Genomic DNA, 22,447 nt, shown 5'->3' on the forward strand with positions numbered 1-22,447 from the left:
ATGAGTTCGTAAAATCACATACTTGTTGTATAATATTAACGATTTCATTGAAATAAGCAAATAAAAAAACTTAAAGTTACTATATTGAAAAAAAAACAAAAAAACATTTGATAAATATTTTACAAAGACATTTTATATAAAAAAGTTCATATATAGAAAACTATATTTGTAAAACGGATTGTCTTTTGGTTAAAATTTACATTGTGCTGAAAGTTCTTATACCCTATGTATACGTAACAAATAGTTGTTTTATTTTAAATTGAAAATGTCGACACTTCAATACGTTTGTAATGCAATGTACACTCTTAAAAGGGAATATGACATCTGATCTTTTTGCAATTATCCGAGAAATTTGAATATTTGATCTAAATAGCCTTTACAATAATTCCATTTGCTGAGGCATGTCCGCATGTTGCACAGAATTCAAAAAAATGTTTCCTGTGTCGATCTTGGGCAATAATTGAAAACACCTCCTTAACCTTGCACTATTTTGACAGGCAACTAAGGCTTAAAAACTTATTTGTTTCCGGTAACATGCTGAAAAGATAGGGTAGTAGGTCGGTACATTTTTTATTTTGGATTTTTTTTATTAAGTGGGACTTTTCGGCAATTATTTTTGCGTCAACAAATGAATACAAATAAGGAGGTAATGCATTTAGAGCACCAGTAAGTTGATTTTTAAAATCACTGACCATGTTAAAAAGCATAAAAAGCAGTGAAGTTTTGCAACATTCTGTCAAAAAGTTGAAAAAATGTTCTCCAAGGCCATAAAAACATTTAGGGTCGGGTCGAGAATTTAGTGTAGGTCAGGATACCGAAACAAACATTTTTACGCCTTATAGATTCTGGACACTTCGTTCTATTGTATTATCCCTGTATTCAAGCATGTAAATAAGATTTGAAATCCAACATTGCAATCTTCTTTAGCACAATAAAACGCGTACTGTATTGGCGCACCGTAAAATTAACAACCAAATTAGCCAGTGATATTATAGATTTGTTTTCAATCATTAAGCACGTCACAATTACGTAATATGATTTTACTAACGTTGGTAACCACAGTATCACCAATATAAAATACTATTTTAATCTATTTTTCGGATTTGGCCTGTAGGAATTACTCCTTTTTAATGTGCGTCGGTTTTAATTGAAATTAGATTAAGCCATTTTTAACATACCATTACAACGAGAGTATGCTTTTTTCCCCATTAATATACAGGTGCGACCATAAATAATGAAATCTTTCACAACTTTTTTTTAATTTACAAAATAGATTGTTCTTGATATACCAGTATGAGCTGAAATAGTGCGACCTGTATACCTCAGCAACCGTCATATCTCTGTTGTTAATACATCTGCCGGTTTTTCATCTGTTCCCTTTCTATATGTTAACGGAAGAATAAAACAAACAATAAACACACTATTGACTCGCACCTCCGTTCCTGCCGACATGAAATATGATAGTTTGAAAGCTGTTAAATAGCTAAGATTCTCAGTTTTGATAGATTTAATAATCGTTTAAGTGCTTTTCTTGCATCAATAGGTAATTTTCCAGACTATATATTCATTTTTGCATACATAAACCTCTTATGGTAAAAATTTTAATAGTACATATTTTGCTACTTAAATAATTTCTATCTGCATAATGCAAAATGTGTTTTCATAAACGATGCGATAAATCAAGAATGATACATATAATGGTGGATTTAAGAGAATTTCCAAGTGTGAAATTACTCATTACAGAAATGTAAATGAGATATTAGAAACTATATTTTAGGTAGTATTACTAAACATTAGTTGAAAATGCATACATTTTAAGAAAACATTTAGCCAAACAATACAAATAAAGTTGTGTTTTACCTTTTTTTGCATTTTGGAAAACATTTTTATGTATATGATAATTAACAATTTAAAAGTAATAAAGAATAGAAACATGTAAAAAGGAAAACAAACAAATGATAATAGAAATAGCTCCTTATCAATAAGTCATTTTGCACAAAAGGACATATATTAACTCATGTCAGTATAAGTTTGACACGGAGCACATGTTAACTCTGTTTCCAACATTAGTTATGAAGGCGTGCCATCATTTGAAATTACATATATCATCTTTTAATGTACTTATGTTGCCTCGTTGCCCCATCGACAATCACTATGTTTTTCCGTTACAGTAACATTTTGTTGTAGGCCTTCTTTGCGATACATGGTAATATGGCTGTGTTGGGGTGCTCTTGCATCCGGGAGATCTACCCTTACATTTTATCCATCACTCTCGGGTCAATGTTCTGTGAAATCCTGATATTGTAGATAAACATGAGTTCGACGTCCTAAGAAGAATCGCAAAGTGTCATAAATGTAAAGAAACTGAATATAGTTGTAATATTATGAATTCTATGAAAATGTATTACTAAGTATTCAAAATCAGTTTGCTAAAAAATCTTGAATCAAAATACTCTCTTTGAGTGTTTGTTTGTTCTTTCGGTACTTTATACACAAGACACTTCTAATCGTATCAGTTTGACCAATATCGGTGCTCAGCTTTGATAGTAAATATAACACAATTTAAGATCGATGGTTCCTTTTACTAATTTCTGATTTTTGGAAACGGATATAAAACTCAGGGCATCTTAGTGCAACAGCATGTATGTTAACGTTCTCTCAAGCCTTAACCTACCATAATCGTATATATAAAGTGACTTATAGTGTTTAAATATTCAACAATCATGATACGCGAACAGAGACCTAGTAAAGTACACTTGAGAAAGGTAAATTCCTAATTATATGTAGGAAATGTATACTGGTACCTGAAAAGCTCGAACCATAATCCTACAAAATCCAGACCAACTGAAATACAGCTCTATAAATCGCCTCGATAGCCTAGTGTTAGAGTGTCCGCTTCGAGTGCGGATGTCGTAGGGGTTTGATCCTCGGCCGCGTCATACCAAAGACGTAAAAAATGGTACCAGTAGCTCCCTTTCATTGTGACCAGCATTAAAAAAAGGAAACTTGCGTCTTCTCATGGCGACGGATTCCATCATGAATGAGGTGTCGAGAGGAGAGTGATTAATATAAGTTGCAGAACTTGTTTCACAATTGACCTAATATAGATTAGTATAAACTAGTAAACTTTTATTACACCTTGTTATGAAATCCGACAAAGTTCAGAAATTCACCTGAAATAAAACATTTGTTTAAAAATGTATTGAACAGAAACAACTCCACGTGACAAATAAAAAGTGTCAAAACTTCTTGCTTTGAAAATAAAACGATTTTTGACAAAGTGTTTCCCGAACACTCCAGACATATGTAACATAACCTGAGGAAAACGCAGAATAAGAACTAGCGGAATATCTACAAAGATGGGTATCAAAATGGTTAACTAGATACTTGATCATTTAAACTTATTTGATTTTACTAAGAGCTTAATACATGTTAGATTTCCATTGGTAGTGACATTATGATTTCATTTTCCTATCGTTATAATTGTTTGTATCCACCAGATAATACGAAAAGTGAAAAATATCATGAAATATTGCCTAAATGTGTTTGACTACTTTTAAAATGTATCAATAAAACAACCAAGGTTTCAATCTATTAAAACAACAAACCTGGAATAGTTTGTTAACAACGTCATTCTCTTCCGGTTTTAACACAAAGTACATTGTATTGTATTACAGTATATGCGCACAATTAGACTTTTGTAGAGCATTGATATCTTTCTATAACATGTTTTGAGTTGATAAATATTAAACCACATTTCAGTACGCGATTAACGTCAGTTTAGCAGATGTTTATCAATACTTTTTCATACTTTCATAACTTGTTTATTACGACTTGGAATTCTTTGATGATGTTTGTATAAGTTAGAATAAGTGTAATGCTTAAATTTCTCTCTCTTTATTACGTTAACGTCGAATCGCCGTAAAATCCAACTCATTTACTAACTAACTCATTCGCTCGTTTCCGAGTTGTAAAGCTGACCAAAAGGTATTTTTTCTATAGTTGTAACTGAAATATAACAAGCCGAAAAGTGTTTACAGCGTTGTCCCCATTCATTATTCACTTTACCACGTACGAAGTTTACAAGAAATAAGAGAGGAATTTCCACAGTTTTGCTCTTTAAGATTAGCTTCTTCTTTAATTTTCTTGTAGCGGCACCTATCATGATACACATTTTGATAATCAATTAAGCAAAAAATATGAATAAGAGACTCATTTACAAATCCGGTTTATCGCCAAACTTTCTAAAGTGCACACTCTAATAAACATTCTTAAAACTTTTCTACCTTGGAGCAAGCGGATTTACTATGACGCATGCAAATAGATCACTATATATATCCATGCAAAATGCTACGCACCAGTACTATTTTGTTTCAATGTCCATTTCGTTGATTATAATCAAACTGACATTGGAATTAATTAGAACCTTTCAGTTGATTAGGTACTATTAACTATGAATCTGTCATAGGTAAATCATAACAATCTGTCATAATATATGATAAAACACATTTGTTACTCACCGCAGCAAAGTACCTGCCATGACAGAACGTGAAATTTCAATCATAACAAACACTTGCGTGGAAAGTCTGAAATAAATATAGGCGTGTGCTACTAATTTTATTTTAAATATTGTCTACACAAAACGGTTATAAAAAATTCTTTAGAATTTTTATTTTTGTTCTACAGGGGAGTAATTCAGAGGATTTATGTGGAAATAACTAAATTCTAAAATATAGGTATGTATTACTCCTTAAGTCTTTTATACTTTTTCCACGTTTAAATTTAAAAATAATATTTACCTCAGCCTATTCTATATAATATCTAAACTAGACTAGTCTATTGTCTTAGGCAGAACAACTGTTTTCTTTGTGTCTGGTATGTTGAAATCGTAGTTATTGTAGAGTATGCTTGTTATCTATTAGTATGCATTACGACATTCTATTATTTGCTAATTATATGCACAATATTTTGTATAATTGCAACATTCTTATGACAGAATCAGTATTATTCACGTTTAACAAAATTGCTAAACGGCAATTTTTAAACTCATATAATACATATTTTAGGGAAAACATAAATCGTAAATTAATATTACAGATTTTCTCTCCTTTTAGGTGGTTTGGTGAGGGGAAGCGGTGTGTGTGTGGGGGGGGGGGGGGGGGTGTGGGGAGGGGTGGATAGGCTTATATCATTTTATTTACAAGAATCACATTCTTGTAAAATATTTGAGTTTTCATTGAAATGACAAAAAAATGAAAAGAATTATTTCAAAAACATAACATTTCATTATTTACCGAGCACCACAAACACAGCCAAACATCCATTACTAAAATATTTAGGGAAACGTCTTCCTTTAATATAATTTAAATGAAGAAAATATGATTGCACAATTCGATATATTAACAGAATTACAGGTTTAAAACGATTATGCTAAGGTAAGGGCTAATGTAAGGGTAGTGGTTCAAGTCCTTTTCATCAACTTTTTGACCCTGCATAGCACGTGACAAATTTTTCTAGCATTTCTATGCAATATGCGGATGTACTCCAGCAAATGATATTAATGTCAAACTTTTTAAACCTGTAATTCTGTTAATATAATCGCTATATTACAGCTGCATTGATCACACAACTTCACAACAACACAGTATAGATATAAACTTATATAAACTACAGTCCTGTACTGAATGTAAAGTAAATTCATATCTTAAATCTTCAGGAAGAAAGTTTTGACTTGGAACTTTGATAATTTCATCAGTCTTCAAAAATACGACAATAGCGTGCTGGGACATACATCAACATTTAACGGAACTGTGTATTTGATGGCATCAGTTACGGCGGACAGCACAACTTGGATAACAGGACACAGTGCTAATTCCTTCTCAGAGGTCAATCAAACCAATGAAAATCTTGTGGATTTACTGCCTACCAGTTTAGTGCTTATTTACAACATCTGTGTTAAGTATCTAGCATTCATGATATGGATATTTGCGGTTCCTGCAAACATCTTGATTGTCAGCATCTTGACAAAGGAGAAGCATGGGACTTCATCTACCTGTGTGTACTTTTTGTCGCTAGCCTTCGCCGACTTGTGCGTTAATTTTCGTACTTTTAATTTTTGGTTGGTACGATCAAACTTGGTGACATACACATCTGATTTTGAATGTCAAATAGAAAAAGGATATCCACTTCTAGGTATGCTTGCTTCTTCCTGGACACTGGCTACTATTTCGGTGGAAAGAATGTTAAGTGTTTGTATACCATATAGAATGAAGAATGTGTGCACAGTAAATGTTGCTAGAGCCAGTGTTGTCTCTATCTGGATGGTATCAACAAGTATGGCACTACTCAACGGCTGGTTTCATCACATGGGAGAAGCATATTGTGAAATAAAAAATGAATATCGTGATTTTTTCATCGACCATATTGTTCATCTGGATTATTGCTTAGATGTTGTCGTTCCATTTTTCGTTATTTTATTCAACTCTGTAATAACGATCGTGCGGCTACGCTCCAGAAAAACTAGTTCAAAAACAGTACCAAAAGCTTTTGGAAAGCCCATCTTCATTTTAGTACTTATCATCAATGCTATATTTTTCATTACACAAGTCCCTTACGGAGTTATTTTTGTTGTTCAGCAAGTTAACTTACGATCAACCTCAAAGTTACGGATGTTTTATTTGCTTTATCTGGAACGCATTCTGTTGGTTTTAAAATACGTCAACTATGCACTGAATTTTTACATATACTTTTTGACGGCGTCGCAGTTTAGACAGGAAACTAAGGAGGTATTTATTTCGTGTAAAGAACGTTTCTTTGCTTTTTGGGTCCGTTTGACTAAGTGCTGCAACCGATAAAATAGAAATAGAATAAAATAGAACAATATGAACGTATCAAATATTAGATTAACACACTTTTACTCACTTGATAGCAGCAGATGAAACATACTGTTGTTCCTTATTGATGAAAACTGGTGCAAATCTGAATAAAATGGACACCTTTATTTCATATTGAGCCTCTTAACTTTACATTTTTCTTTGTGGGCGAACAAGTCCACTTAAATGTCTGTTAAGTTTGTTCTGCACATTACATAAACCTAAAGTAATGGTGTAACGTCATTTATCTGGATAACGTAAAATAAAGCCTGGAAATGGTGTACGGAAATGAAAATCGTTTAATATCATGATGGCAACTCGTGACTAAATTTATCAAAAATGGCAACGTTACTTCTAAAGATAAAATATGACATTAAAACTATTGACACTTTACATATTTCCAAATAACATCTTAAAATCTACGTGTTATATATGGATCTTAATCATGGGCAAATATCCCCAAAACAAGCACAAGGGTCTATACATTTTATTTCATCACATTTTAGACCATATATATTTTCGACTCTAAGACGTTTCATGAAAATATACATTGTAGAAACATCTATTCGCAAAAATGTTATCGAAATCATTTCGATTTTCTTAAACACGCCCATTATGAAAACTTGTGTGAGCTCCATTTTTTTATAAGTTATATAAGTGTAGGGATTTTTTTTATCAAATTCTACATTGTAGAAAAAGAGTTGATCTGAACGTTCAGAATTACCTTAATGTTATACGAAGCAATTTGAAAATTAATACAAAATGTATTTTCGTAAAGGACGAAATTAAGGATATTGTGCAAAAAGGTAGAGACTTGCCAAGCGTGATATATAGCACTAGAGAAAGCCATAGAGTTATTGAAAATAATATATAAGTTATCATTAAGAAAGGTGGTAAATTTTAAAACTGAGACACTGCTGCTGATTTTTCTATGGACTTACATTGTAAAATGGGACTTTGCAGGACCCCTTCTTAATATTTGTTGAGTTCTTTGATTTTTAAGTGAAATAGACATCCAGACATAAAACTACCTTTTAATATAGGCATAGCAGACCTGTCCTTTTCCGATTTTTCTCATACAAAGACTAATACCTTTAGGAGTCAATGCGATTATGTGACCAAATTTGCAAAAGTTCTTTCTTTACTGAATAGATAATTTTAGAATCGAATATTTAGCAATTAAATAGCGTAAATTGTACAGAATACATTAAATTCAGAATTGTACAATATCTTTTTTCCATGCTCTAAGGCAGTAGTGAATCTAACTGGTCTACTCATATTCAAATAAAAACCACTATTGAATAAAATAAGCATCTGACCAGAACCAAAAACAATGCGTACACATTTTTAGTGCGATTAACATCCTTTTTGTAAAAAGACTGCTTAAAGTGTTTATCAATACTTTTTTACAGTTTTTATCATCTATGATGATGTTTGTATCACCTCGAACATACATCTTGTTGAAGTCAGAATGCAACAAAGTTAATAAATAGGAACATGGTTTGAAACATGGCTGGAAGAAAAGTGAGGTTAGATGCATCATAAGCCGGTTTAAGCTTTCCAGTGTTGGTTATGCCGGCGGTGCCCCACTGTGCTCCTTTTTTTGTTTGTTTTGTCCTAGTGTGCTTGCTTTGTGTGTGAGTGTATGTGTGTTCACGTGCTGCGTTGCGTTTTGGGAAGGTTGCGTTTTTGGAACATGGCTTTCCCTGTTGCATATTTATACTTCAATTGAACTTTTTATCCAAGAGAAGTAATTCAACGGCAACCCCTCTTGGCCTTAAGAAACGGCTTAACTTAAGCTTTATTGTACACGAACATTGAATGATTTCCATAAGCACTAGAAATAACTGCACTACTAAGTCCAAGTACAGTGACACGTTTTACGACCGCCAAACGGACACTGAAGTATACAGAATGCTGGTAATAAGATAATTGCCGACCTTTGGTCAAAATAACTCTAATATGTGATTCATATATTTAACCTTTAAGTTACATAAATGTGACATTCCATTCAACTTCATTTTAAATACTGCATGATCATTCATTTTGTTGTATACTTTTTAAGTGCAGTATTGAGAAACACTGATGATGCATCTTGCATATTTCGATTAATGTATTCATTTTTTCCTGCAAGTAAACATATTTTTATATTTTCTCTGTAGTTAATCATATTATCTATATCGCGTCACTGGTTTTCCAGAACTGTATTAATATCTTTTTGTGATGATTTCAATATCATTTGAAAAATAATGCATATGAATAGTAAAGTAAGTTTTCTGTCTTAAACATCTTCATTATTTTGAAGTTCGATAGCAGAATAAGGGAGTTTTGTAAATGTAAAACGACATAGAGTACAATATTTTGACTACAAAACCTCGCTGCAAGTTACGGTTATTACCAATCAAAGAAACCTACTAGTACATGTTTAAATGAACATATTTCTATCAAAACTAAATCCGTTCTGAAATTACTTTATTTATAAGTAATGCAATGTACGGTCTGAAAATTACTGAAGTTAACCCAAAAATATAGAATGTTAAATTTAAGGAATGTCGACTGAAGTCGTAATTTTCGGTCACATCCGTTGGGATGCAAACATATGCCTGAATATTAGCTTAATATTTTGCTTTTATGTTTCAGTTAATGTAACTATCTTACACGGACTGTCCTCCAGGTCGTGCAACGATAACTTGAATAAAAGAAAATTTATTATATCAAAAAATTATTGCTATTTTTTCTTAAGAAAGCTATGAAACTTAGTAACTGACGGAGTATATAATATGGAAACACAAGAGAATTAGTTGCTTTCACTAATTTTTCCATTGAAAATTGAAAGACGTTTATACGGAAGGTAAAATTGTTCTTAATTATAAAGCTTGATAAAAAGAGGCGTAAAGTACGAATTCCTACAGTGGTGTAATGGTCAAAATGTCAAAAAAAGCTTTAATTGCCGAAGCAATTCTGGTTCGATTCCCTGCACAGAAATTTTTTCTTGATTTCGCATTTTTAAAGATAGTGTAGAAACAAAAACCCATGTTCTGACGTTCGTAATATTATCAAAATTCATTTTTATAGAAAGATCATTTTAGCCAATCTGGAGTATAATTCCTTTAATATTAATAGCTTTGCAATGAACCATGACCATCTCTTAAAACGTTCGATAAAATGTTCAATTGATACTTAATACCCCAGTCACACATATGGTGCGGATAGCTACGTCTAGCTGGTAACAAGGTACAGTTACCTGCCCTTCGTTACCCAACTAAAGGAAGTGTATCCGAGAGAAAAGAGGTCCCTCATTTCATGATGGATTTGATTGTAAATAGATATTCCGAGCTTCTGAAAGTAGCCAAATTTTATAGATTTGATGTAAATGAAGAGAAAGGGGTAAAACATTTCTGGAAAATCATGGTTTCTTGTGCAAATGACTGTCTGCGTATTTGTACAAAAAGTAGGCTGGACCGCTTCACTTTGTAAAAATGCAATACACTATTCATTCTGACAGATGTGAGGAGAAAAGTAGCAGGTCAACAGGTCACTTCAAAGTGATTTTTGTGTTTCTTTTGGATAGATTTCTAAAGAGAAGGTATTTGTATTTGTCTTCAGAACATTGTGTCAAAGCCTTGCATTGATATATTTGTATGTAACCCTATGGGAAATTAATTGTACTTTGGGGCCTGATATAATGGAAACTGTCAGAAAGTAAATTGTCAATATTTTTGTCATTTTTCAATCTACATGGCTGAAATTTTGACAGTGAATGGCTGGTAGGCATAGAAATCTGGTAAATATTTAGATTAATCATTACATTTGCTGAAATTGCTTCAGTTTGGGTAAAAAGTATACATGCACTTGAAAAATGTGAAAAATTCTACTTTTAGTTTACATATTTTTGGATATTTTCTAATTTTGCGGGTTTTCATGCATGAAATGCATTTTTATAAGTTCTTTGTTTGAAACCGGTATGCGTAAAACAGAATGGGGTATCACAAATGCCGCGATGTGATATTTTCTTGATTTTTTTTAGAAATTGAGCTGCGGCCGAGGAAATCTGACCTAAAGTCTGATATGTATTTTTTCTATTCTTGTTTACATTTAATTGCTCATTTGGTTACTTGAATTTACACAGTACACACAGTCTGAATAGAGAAATATGTGTAATCATGATATGTGCAAGAAAAATCAGTTCAAGGACTTGAAAATTGAACAGATTAGGCCTGAAATTGGCATATTTTAACTGATTTTGAAGGAAAACAGGCAGATTTTCACACACTAGACTTGCATATTCGTTTCCTCACTGCTTAATTGAGCATAAATCATCATATCTGAGGTCTTGGATTGTATATTTACTTATTTTGTTGGATTTCTTACACTTTTAGTACCTAAAAACCTGAAATGAGAGCGCTCGGACAATGTGAAGTTTGTCGCATAGACGGGGATTGACCGCCTTTGTACATATATGTCTACAGCTTCTCAGATTTGACCGAAGACAATTGTTCGGTGTTGTGAATGGGTAAATAATTCCTTTTTAGATGCTTTTAATCAAGATCAGGTACTTTCTGAGATTTTGTAAAATTTAATAGACTTCGTTTAATTGCACCCGCAAGCAAAAAAAAAAGCTAGAAAATAGAATTGTAGTGGAATAACATTATTTCAGTCAGTTTTGCCATAATGACTACTTTCTACACCATGTGTGGTAGTGAGATCACATTTATAATCAGTTACCATGAAATTGGACAGGAATTTGTACATAATAGTTGATGCAGTAAGCTGTATTCCCAGTGTGAATACTCAGTTCAGATTGTAGCTAATTTTACCCGAAAACAGTAAACATTGTTTCAGATCTAGCAGTCAGTAAAGCAAGGAAACTGGACAGACTGCTTTGTGATTGATAGTTTTGTTTTTCAGACTGTTTGTTATGACACATTTTACATATATAAGACTTGAATTTGAGGTTTTATATTACATTATCATGGGATTATGACAGTTTCAGTATGGGGAAAGGAGATTGTGATATAAATATCCATAGAAAAGTTGCTTTGAGGGGCACTTTTTTGCATTTCTCACTTTCTTTGCAGTCAGATTGTTTTGAAATTATAGTTTGCACATACATACAATCATGTAAACTGATTAAGTATTCAATCTAAGAAATTATGACTAGCTTGACTCATATTTCAGATGTTGTTCGGCCGCAGGCCTTCCAATCACACCGAAGATCCTGGTTTGATCACACGAAGGGTCACTTCCATTGATATTAGTCACCGGAAAATTTAGGAGCACCAGTTGTAGTTTCTCAGGTTGATATTTATTAAGGTTTTTGCAGAAATTTAGCCAGTTTGGAACATTCAGCAGGCAGTGATGTACACTAAAATCATTCTTTATAGAGATAGGGGCTGTTTTTGCCAGAAAGCTCAGCTGTGATACACAATGTAAGATTTGTGTAGTGTAAATGGTCATGGTGTGTATATTTCATGTACAGAGTGCACTGAATGCCTATAAACTGTAAGATTTGAGTGAAATATTAATTCCAGAAAGACTCATAAGCTTTTTAGTAAGCTCACATATCGGACTTTCAGAGCTGTTTGGCTCATTTGACTTAGGGTAGCCATAAATGAATGATCACTGAAAAGTATATGACACATATATGTACAAAAGCTATTCATTCTCACATTTGCCACATACTGGGCTGCTTAAAAAGGGCACATTTGACAGCTACAGGATTTTTCTTAGTTCACATTTTACTTTTTCATATGAGTAGACTACGCATTTCGACGTGCTTTTTGTAATATGAATAGTTTTCCTAAAATTGGAACAGTGATATTGCAATCAAACTTGAAGTGGCTCTTAATTTGGATAGATATATAATAAGGAAACATGCTGTTTTTTTATTTTGGGTGAAAATCTCATCAAACCAAAAAGTTATAGAATTTTGCGTTCTTTTTTCATCTGAAAAGTATGCGAACTTTTTTTGGCTCAGATTTGACCGATACCATATGTAACATTGGAAGCTGTCAAATTTTAGTGCATAGCTCAACAAAGGTGTAACTTTCAGATTTAATTTGCTATACATCTGAGATTGTACTGGTAAAATATTTTTAAGTTTGAAGAGGAAAATAGGTCTAAATAGGTAACAAGGTACAGTTACCTGCCCTTCGTTACCCAACTAAAGGAAGTGTATCCGAGAGAAAAGAGGTCCCTCATTTCATGATGGATTTGATTGTAAATAGATATTCCGAGCTTCTGAAAGTAGCCAAATTTTATAGATCTGATGTAAATGAAGAGAAAGGGGTAAAAAAATTCTGGAAAATCATGGTTTCTTGTGCAAATGACTGTCTGCGGATTTGTACAAAAAGTAGGCTGGACCGCTTCACTTTGTAAAAATGCAATACACTATTCATTCTGACAGATGTGAGGAGAAAAGTAGCAGGTCAACAGGTCACTTCAAAATGATTTTTGTGTTTCTTTTAGATAGATTTCTAAAGAGAAGGTATTTGCGTTTGTCTTCAGAACATTGTGTCAAAGCCTTGCATTGATATATTTGTATGTAACCCTATGGGAAATTAATTGTACTTTGGGGCCAGCTACGGAAAGAAACGTAGTAATCCGTATCGATCCGTACCTGAGCCGTACGAATTGGTACGGATTGATACGGATTACTACTTTAAGGTACGGCTCAGGTACGGATCAATACGGATTACTACGTTTCTATCAGTGGCTAGACGTAGCTATCCGCGCCGTATGTGTGACTGGGGTATTAAACAAAGTATGAAATATATCGGTAAACGGCCAATAATTACACGTTTTGCTGCAGGTATGCAAACTCTTCATAACCGTTGAATAAAACATACTTTTACAATTTCATTTTATTGCCGATGTTTACCATTGTAGAATACAAAATCGTTATCTCGACGTTGATGTTTGTCTCATTTATAACAGAAAGTATTTTTTGCTTTCTGTCTGTAGAGATTAAACTTACATCAACAAATAAGAGCGTATGGGTTATGTATATTTTAAAGATCCTTTTCCATGTTCACCGAAAACATTCTAACTATACAATTATTGTAGTAGAGCTGTTCTATAAAATGACAGGCCTTTTTGCATTTTACACAGCATTTTCTGCTACTTTAAGCTTCTTTATTTGAAGCATTTTTCAACACGTTTAAATGTTTCGACAGCAAAGATTAAAAAATATTTCGTACTGTAAACATAGTGCTGTCTAATCATAGTTTATGTATTAGGTAAAACCATTGATGTTCGTGGCTTTCGTGAATGTGTCTATCCCAAAATTAAATTCGCATTCATTTTATCAATCAACAAACTCTTATCTATACGAAATAAACGAACTGTTCTGACTGCATCAAAGCAAATATCATGCCTACGCAACATTAACTATATGGCAGTCAGTGCGATCAATCTTTTTAAAAAGTTGCAAAAAGTTTTACTTTGCCAAAAACAAGGGATAACTTACTTTACAACGAATTAATTGATCACCATCTGCAAATTATTTCTGTCAAAAAAACCCTAGATAATTAGAGGACTGTTTACTGTTAATCTCGTCAATTAATCAGTCAGCCATTTCTTGAAGATTCTTTAGATAAAATTAATTCCGTTTGAAATGTAAAAAGAGGATTTTTCACACATTTACAGATATCATTACTGGAAACGTACATTTTGAATGTGGTATAAGCACGTGTTGAGATCAGTTCATCACTGAAGTACTACATAGCTCCATTGATTTAATTTCAAATTTTCAGCTCACAAGTCTTAATTGGAACGTTATTATGTTTAACAGTATATTTCGCATGTTCTTTATTAATGTTTATATCAAGTGTAGTAGGAAAGTACAAGTCATATATCCTTAGACCATAGGTAACGAAAGCACAAAAAAAACATCACTTTGGCAAAACGCCTGTTGAAGATGTCTGCTAATACAATTTTTATACAATGTTTATAAAAAAATCTTGATGTTTATTTCGCTTAGCACGTCGGATATGAATAACAACACAGAACTAATTCAACCTGAAGGTGAATAGATAAGCCTTTAAAGAAATGTGACACTTGTTCAAAGCAACAATGTGTTATTTCCATTTTGTAATAGCGAGTGATAATTCATTGTAAAACTAGGGTATATAAAGTTACTTTTCTCGATACCTGAGCCTCCAAAAACATTCACTTTCTTTGACAAGACAAAATTATATAACAATTGTCTTTAAAACTCTTCAGTTAACGCGAACTACAACTTGGTAGTTATTTTTGTTTGAAATTAGAAGAACAAATAGTACTTTGCCTATAGAACTATAATCATATTCACACCACATCGAGCTTTAAAATACATTTACGTTTGTGACACCCGCCCGCTTAGCTCAGTAGGTAAGAGCGTTGGTCTACGGATCGCGGGGTCGTGAGTTCGATCCTCGGGCGGGGCGTATGTTCTCCGTGACTATTTGATAAACGACATTGTGCCTGAAATCATTAGTCCTCCACCTCTGATTCATGTGGGGAAGTTGGCAGTTACTTGCGGAGAACAGGTTTGTACTGGTACAGAATCCAGGAACACTGGTTAGGTTAACTGCCCGCCGTTACATGACTGAAATACTGTTGAAAAACGGCGTTAAACCTAAAACAAACAAACAAACATTTACGTTTGTGTTCATTGGGGTTGGGGGTGGCTAAGATCATTTTACTTGCAAGAGTTGTTACTTGTAGTATTAAAGCGCAATGAGTTCGTAAAATCACATACTTGATGTATAACATAATAGATTTCACTGAAATAAAGCAAATAAAAAACAAGTTACAGTGTATTGGAAAAAACTAACCATTTGATAAATATTTTACAAAGACATTTTATATAAAAAAGTTCATATATATAAAACTCTATTTGTAAAACTGATTGTCTTTTAGTTAAAATTTACACTGTGCTGAAAGTACTTATCAACTAGGTAACAAATAGTTGTTTTAATTTAAGTTTAAACAATTGAAAATGTCGACATATCAATACGTTTGTAATGCAATGTATACTCTTAAAAGGGAATTTGACATCTGATCTTTTGGCACTTATCCGAGATTTTTTATTATTCGATCTAAGTAACGTTTTCATTAATTCCATTTGCTGAGGCATGTCCACATGTTGCAAAAAATTCGAGAAATGTTTGCTGTGTCGTTCTTGGACAATAATTGAAAACACTCCCTTAACCTTGCATTATTTTGACAGGCAACTAAGGCTTAAAAATTGTTTGTTTCCGGTAACATGCTAAAAATAAATTATTGTAGGTAGGTCGGTACATTTTTTATTTTGGATTTTTTTATTAAGTGGGACTTTTCGGAAATTAGTTTTGTATCAACAAATGTATACAAATAAGAAGGTAATGCATTTAGAGCACCGGTAAGTTGATTTCTAACATTACTGACCATGTTTAAAGCATAAAAAGTGCAGTTTTGCAACTTTCTGTTAAAAAGTTGAAAAAAATTATCCGAGGCCATAAAACATTTAGGGTCGGGCCAAGAATTTAGGGTAGGTCGGGATACCGGAAACAAACATTCTACGCCTCGTTTTTATCAATATGATTATTAACAATTTAAAAGTAATAAAGAATAGAAACATGTAAAAAGACAACAAACAAATGATAATAGAAATAGATCCTTATCAATAAGATACTATGCACAAAAGGACATATATCAACTTATATCTGTATGTTTCACACGGAGCACATGTTATCTCTGTTTCCAGTTTTAGTTCTGAAAGCCTGCCATCATTTGAAAGTACATATTTTATCTTTAAATATGCTTATCTTGCCTCGTTGCCCCATCTGCAATCACTATGTTTTGCCATTACAGCAACTTGTTGTTGTTGTAGGCCTCCTTTGCGATACATGGCTGTGTTTGGATTGCTCTATGCATCCGAGAAATCTACCCTTACTTTTCATCTTTTAGCTATATTCTATAAAAGTTATCGGGTCAATTTTTTTGTGAAATCCTGATAGTTCGACGTTCTAAAAAGAATCCCGAAGTGTCATTAAAATACTCTCTTGTGGTACTTCTAATCGTATTATTTGACTAGTATCGGTGCTCTACTTTGATGGTATAGCGACAGGTCTGGTACCTTAATATAACACATTGAAAATTTTAAGATCGATGGTTCCTTTTTCTAATTTTCTGTTTCTGAAAATGGATATAAAAATAAGGGCATCGTAGTTCAACAACATGTATATAAACGCTCTCTCCAGTGTCGCACTTTGTGTACTGGTGACATTTTGACTCATCTTAGCTATATTTTGCTTTTCAGATCTTAAGCAGGATAAAATAAGGTATCATTATCTGGATTTGAAGATAAGCAAGAAAAAAAAACAACAACAATTATTTATTGTTTTATTTTGTCCTGTCAGCATGAAACTGTAATGAATGTATTTTATCATCAACTAGATAATGAATTATAGTAATTTCAATTTTAGCTTAAATATTTATCGCTGTCGACATTTTCAAGGGGAGTGTAATGCTTTGACATGTTAACAATTTGAAAACTAATGGAAATGGAATACGAAACGTATGATCTTTCGGCATCTATTGTTTTGGAACTATTCCCAGTATTTTGAACGTTTTATTTGAATCAGTTTGACAATAATTCCATTTGCTGTGGCGCATCCGCATATTGCATAAAATGCTAGAAATGTTGCCCCATGTGCGTTTCTGGAACGAATCGGTGATGAAGAGAACTGGAGCCCCCTGCCTTACTCTAACAAATTCGTAAAAGGTGACTTATAGGGCTTAAATATTCAACAATCAGGATACATGAACAGAGACCTAGTAAAGTACACTTGAGAAAGGTAAATTTCTGATTATATATAGGAAAAGTATACTGGTACCTGAAAATCTCGAATCCTACAAAATCCAGATCAGCTGAAATAAAGTTCTAGTAAATTTTTATTACACTTGTTATGATATGCTGGTAGAGGCCGCCGGACTTAGAAAATTCGACAAAGTTCAGAAAGATGAAACAAGACCACCTGAAATAAAGCGTAACAGTTTGTTTAAAAATGTATTGAACAGAAACACGTCCACACAACACATAAAAGCTGTCAATACGTCTTGTGAAAATAAAACGGCTTTTGACAAAGCGATTCCTGAACACTCCAGACATATGTAACAAAACATTAGGAAAACGCAGAATGAGAACAAGCGGAATATCTATGAAGATGGGTATTAAAATGGTTACTTAGATGTTTGTCAAGTAACTTGATCATTTAAACTTATTTGATTTTACTAAGTTCTAAATACATGTTATATTTTCATTGGTAGTGACTTTAAAATTTGATTTTCCTATCCGTATAATGGTTTATCTCCAACAGATAATATGAAAAGTGAAAAATATCATAAAATGTTGCCTAAATGTGTTTGAGTACGTTAAAAATTTATCAATAAAAGCAACCAAGGTTTTAATCGATTTAAGACAAACAACAAACCTGAAATAGCTTGTTAACACCGTCATGTTCTTCCGGTATAACACAAAGTACATTGTATTGTATTACAGTATATGCGCACAATTAGACCTTTGTCGAGCATTGATATCTTTCTATAACATGTTTTGAGTTGATAAATACTAATAAAACCACATTTCAATACGCGATTAACATCAGTTTAGCAAAAAGGCTGCTACAGATGTTTATCAATACTTTTTCATACTTTCATAAATTGTTTATTACGACTTGGAAGTCTTTGATGGTGTTTGTATCAGTAAGATCTAGCGTAATGATTAAGTCTCTGTCTCGTTTTTACGTTGACGTCGAATCGCCTTAAAATCCAACTCGCTTACTAACTCATCTGAGTTGTAAAGTTGACCAAAAGATATTTTTTCTACAGTTTGTAACTGAAATACGTCAAGCCGAAAAGTGTCTGCAGCGCTGTAACCATTTATTATTCACTTTGTAGCCACGTTCGACGTTTACAAGAAATAAGAGAGGAATGTCCACAGTTTTGCTCTTTAAGATTAATTTCTTCGTTATTTTCTTCTAGCGGCACCTTCATATGATACACGTTCTGAGAATGAATTAACCAAAAATATGAATAAGAGACTCGTTTACAAATCCGGTTTATCGCCAAACTTTCTAAAGTGCACACTCAAATAAACATTCTTAAGAACGTTTTTACCTTGGAGCAAGCGGATTTACTATGATGTATGCATATAGAACGCAATATATACGTGCAAAATGATACGCACTAGTACTATTTTGTTTCAGTGTCCATTACGTTGACTGTAATCAAACTGACTCTGGAATTAATAAGAGTATTCCATTTGATTAGGTACTATTAATTATGAATCTGTCATAGATAAATGATAACAATCTATCATAATTTATGTTAAAAGCCTGTTTGTGACTACCGCTGCAAAGAACCTGCCAGTACAGATCGTGAAAATTCAATCAAATTAAGAATCTGCGTCTGAAATAAATAGAGGCGTGTAATACTAGTTATTAATTTGAAGATTGTCTACACCAAGCAGTTTAAAAAAATTAGTTAGAATTTTAATGTTTGTTCTACAGAGGAGTAATTCAAAGGATTTATGTGGAAATACCTAAATTCTAACAAATAGGTATGTATTACTCATTATTACAAGTCTTTTATACTTTTTCCACGTTTAAATTTAAAAAGAAAATTTACCTTGACCCTTTCTAGATAATATCTAAATTAGATTAGTCTATTGTCTTAGGCAGAACAACTGTTTTCGTTGTGTCTGGTATGTTGAAATCGTAGTTATTGTAGAGTATGCTTGTTATCTATAAATATGCTTTATTTTACGACATTCTATTATTCTAGGATTAAATTCCTGGGTTGACGTACCATCATAAAACCCAAGCTTTCATGTTTAAAAGAAAATAAAAACACTTCCGATTATAAACACAAGTTTATTTTTCGTTTAGGGTAAGTGTGGATTGAAAGACGGTCATGGTGGCTTAAGACTATGCCGGTATGACAAAAGAAAGATTAAAAGAGAGAAGATCAATAAAAGAGAAGAAAGTAAAAGAAAATATTTAGAGTTTAAAGTTGTAAGTTATGGCACCGGCTTAAGATAACAAGCTAAGCATTTTCAAAATGACAAACAGGAATATATGTATCTCCTTAACGCAGGCACTTCACATCATTTATAAATGTCACCATGTATATCTGATTTACAAATGGTATAAGTAATCATAATCATAAATTTAGGCAAAATGTCTTAAAGAGTCAAGTTTTTCAAATAGGCACGTTTAAACATAAGTAAAAGTTAACACTTGTGAATGTTAACGGTCCATATAATTAGATTCTTTGAACTAGTACAGAATACACATCCAGCACAGTGTCACAGATAGGTATTGGCTTTCCATCGTATCCTGTGATCCTTCCGAATAAGACTGAATGATATAATCGTCGGCTTCTGAACGTTACTATTATGTTGAACTTCATAAATAACATTTTGTGCCTTTTCTGTCTGGTTATAACGTTTCTTGACTCATGTGCCTTAACATCTGATGCCATAAAAAGTAAAGCATTCTGAAAAAGGGAAAAAACTCGGCAGCAAAAAAAGTAACAAGAATGTTGCAAAAATAGGCAAGTATAGCATATAACATGTAACTACCTTTTAATATTTTTCCATTATAATTATTGATTGAAAATCTATAGTATCATAAAACAAACGAAATAGTATTTAAATTATGCTAAAAAAGGGGTGCGGTGGGTGGGTTGTTCTTAAAACGGCCTCGTGCTGAATGGCAAATCGGAAGCACGGCAAACACGTGACTTTTCTTCTTAAATTATCGTCTGCTACGAAATCTCGCGATACATACCATAGCAACGACTTTGCGTTATGGCAACCGGTGCAAACTTACGCACAAACAATTAAATTGGAATTTAGCCAGAATAAACAAGATTAATTGGAAGGATTAATCTATATTATTTGCTAATTACATGCACAATATTTTGTATTATTGCAACATTCTTAGGACAGAATAATTATCATCAATATTATTCACGTTTAACAAAATTGCTAACCGGCAATTCTTAAACTCATATAATAAATATTTTAGGGAAAGCATGAATAATTCGTAAATTAATATTACAGATTTTCTCTCCATTTAGGCGGTTTGGAGAGGGGAAGCGGTGTGTGTGGGGGTGGGGGATAGGCTAATATGATTTTATTTACAAGAATGGTCGCTTATAGTATAAAAATATAAAAAGTGTCCGTAAAATCACATTCTTGTAAACTATTAGCTTTTTCATTGAAATGACAAAAAAATGAAAAACAGCCATATTTCAAAAACATAACATTTTAATATTTACAGAGCACCGCAAACACAGCCAAACATCCATTACTAAAATATTTATAAAAACGTCTCCCTTTAATATAGAATAAATTTGAACTTTAAGTTCATGTATATGAATATTGTTGGTAAAACTGTATTGTTTGTTTTTTCTTCTGTCAACATTTAAACTATACTGAAAACACATTTAAATTATTATCAATTTGTTAACAAATACTAATAGTTATTTTAATTGTAGTCTGAATAATTATAGTTGTCGCAATTTTCAGTGGGTTGGTTTGTAAAAGCGAAAGAGAATTCGAAGCATATGATATTTCGGCAATATTTCCAGTATTTTGAACAGTTTGACATTAATTCCATTTGCTGGGGTACATCCGCATATTACATAGAAATGCTAGAAAAATTTGTCACGTGCTTTGCAGGGTCAAAAACCTGAACCACTGCCCTTACCTAAGCATAATCGAAAGAGGCGACTTATTGTGTCTGAACACTAGGCTACTTGTTACAATCCGTTTTGTAATACAGTTGCAAAATGTAATAAACTTTCCTAGTGTGAGTAAATGTCATTTCGGTCATATTTTCAAGTTTCACTATGTGTATAAAAGTCAAAAAGGTGGAGATGCCATGTGTTCTACTTTTGACATATAATTCTAACTCATTATTTTTAACTTGAAGAAGGCAAGTAGGTAGCAAACCAACGTGAACTTTCATTACATCAAGGATTTTTCTTATAATTATTACAAACAAGTTGGAGTGCTTCTTACAATGTGAATTGAACATCGCAACCCGTTTTGTAATACAGATGCAAAATGTAATAAACTTTCCTAGTGTGTGTAAATGTCACTGTGTGAATAAAAGTCAAGGAGGCGAATGTGTCATGATTCCTTCCTTCGTCAACATGTTTTACTGATAATGTTTAATTAAAAGAAGGCAATTAATTTGCAAATCAAATGAACTTTCATTAAATCAACGAAATTGTTATAGTTATTAAAGATCTTGCAGAATGTAATAAACTTTTCATGTGCTTGTAAATATCATTATGGTCATATTTCTAAGTTTATTTGTGTGAATAAAATTCAAGATGGTGAAGATGTCATGTTTCCTGCTTTTGACGATATGTTTTTACTCACTATATTTAACTATAATAAGACAATTAATTGGCAAATCAAAGTAAACTTTCATTAAATCAATGAAATTGTGATAATTATTACAATGAATGTTCACGTTGATTTGCTAACTACTTGCCTTCTTTGATAATTAGTAAAGGCCATATTGTCAAACATAAGA

At 32.6% G+C, this 22,447-nt stretch overlaps 1 protein-coding gene across 12 annotated transcripts in view; it reads left to right on the top strand.

Moving 5' to 3' along the window:
* The window catches only part of LOC123539600 (adenosine receptor A1-like), a 59,605-nt gene that overhangs the window by 21,037 nt on the left and 16,121 nt on the right, over positions 1-22,447 (top strand). For 3 of the 12 annotated variants that reach the window (XM_053526716.1, XM_053526719.1, XM_053526717.1), the window contains exons 2-3: positions 4,687-4,736; positions 5,717-7,092. The exons of 4 other annotated variants lie outside the window; for them this stretch is intronic. In XM_053526716.1, coding sequence (XP_053382691.1) covers positions 5,820-6,854 — 1,035 coding nt within the window. In that variant the 5' untranslated portion in view covers positions 4,687-4,736; positions 5,717-5,819 and the 3' untranslated portion in view covers positions 6,855-7,092. Of the gene's footprint in view, positions 1-4,686; positions 4,737-5,716; positions 7,093-18,556; positions 19,456-19,783; positions 19,881-22,447 lie in introns of those variants that run through there. 5 more of the 12 variants (XM_053526715.1, XM_053526722.1, XM_053526720.1 and 2 more) reach the window with 3 other exon arrangements.

The sequence above is a fragment of the Mercenaria mercenaria genome, chromosome 16 (assembly GCF_021730395.1).
Source record: "Mercenaria mercenaria strain notata chromosome 16, MADL_Memer_1, whole genome shotgun sequence".
Taxonomy (NCBI): domain Eukaryota; kingdom Metazoa; phylum Mollusca; class Bivalvia; order Venerida; family Veneridae; genus Mercenaria; species Mercenaria mercenaria.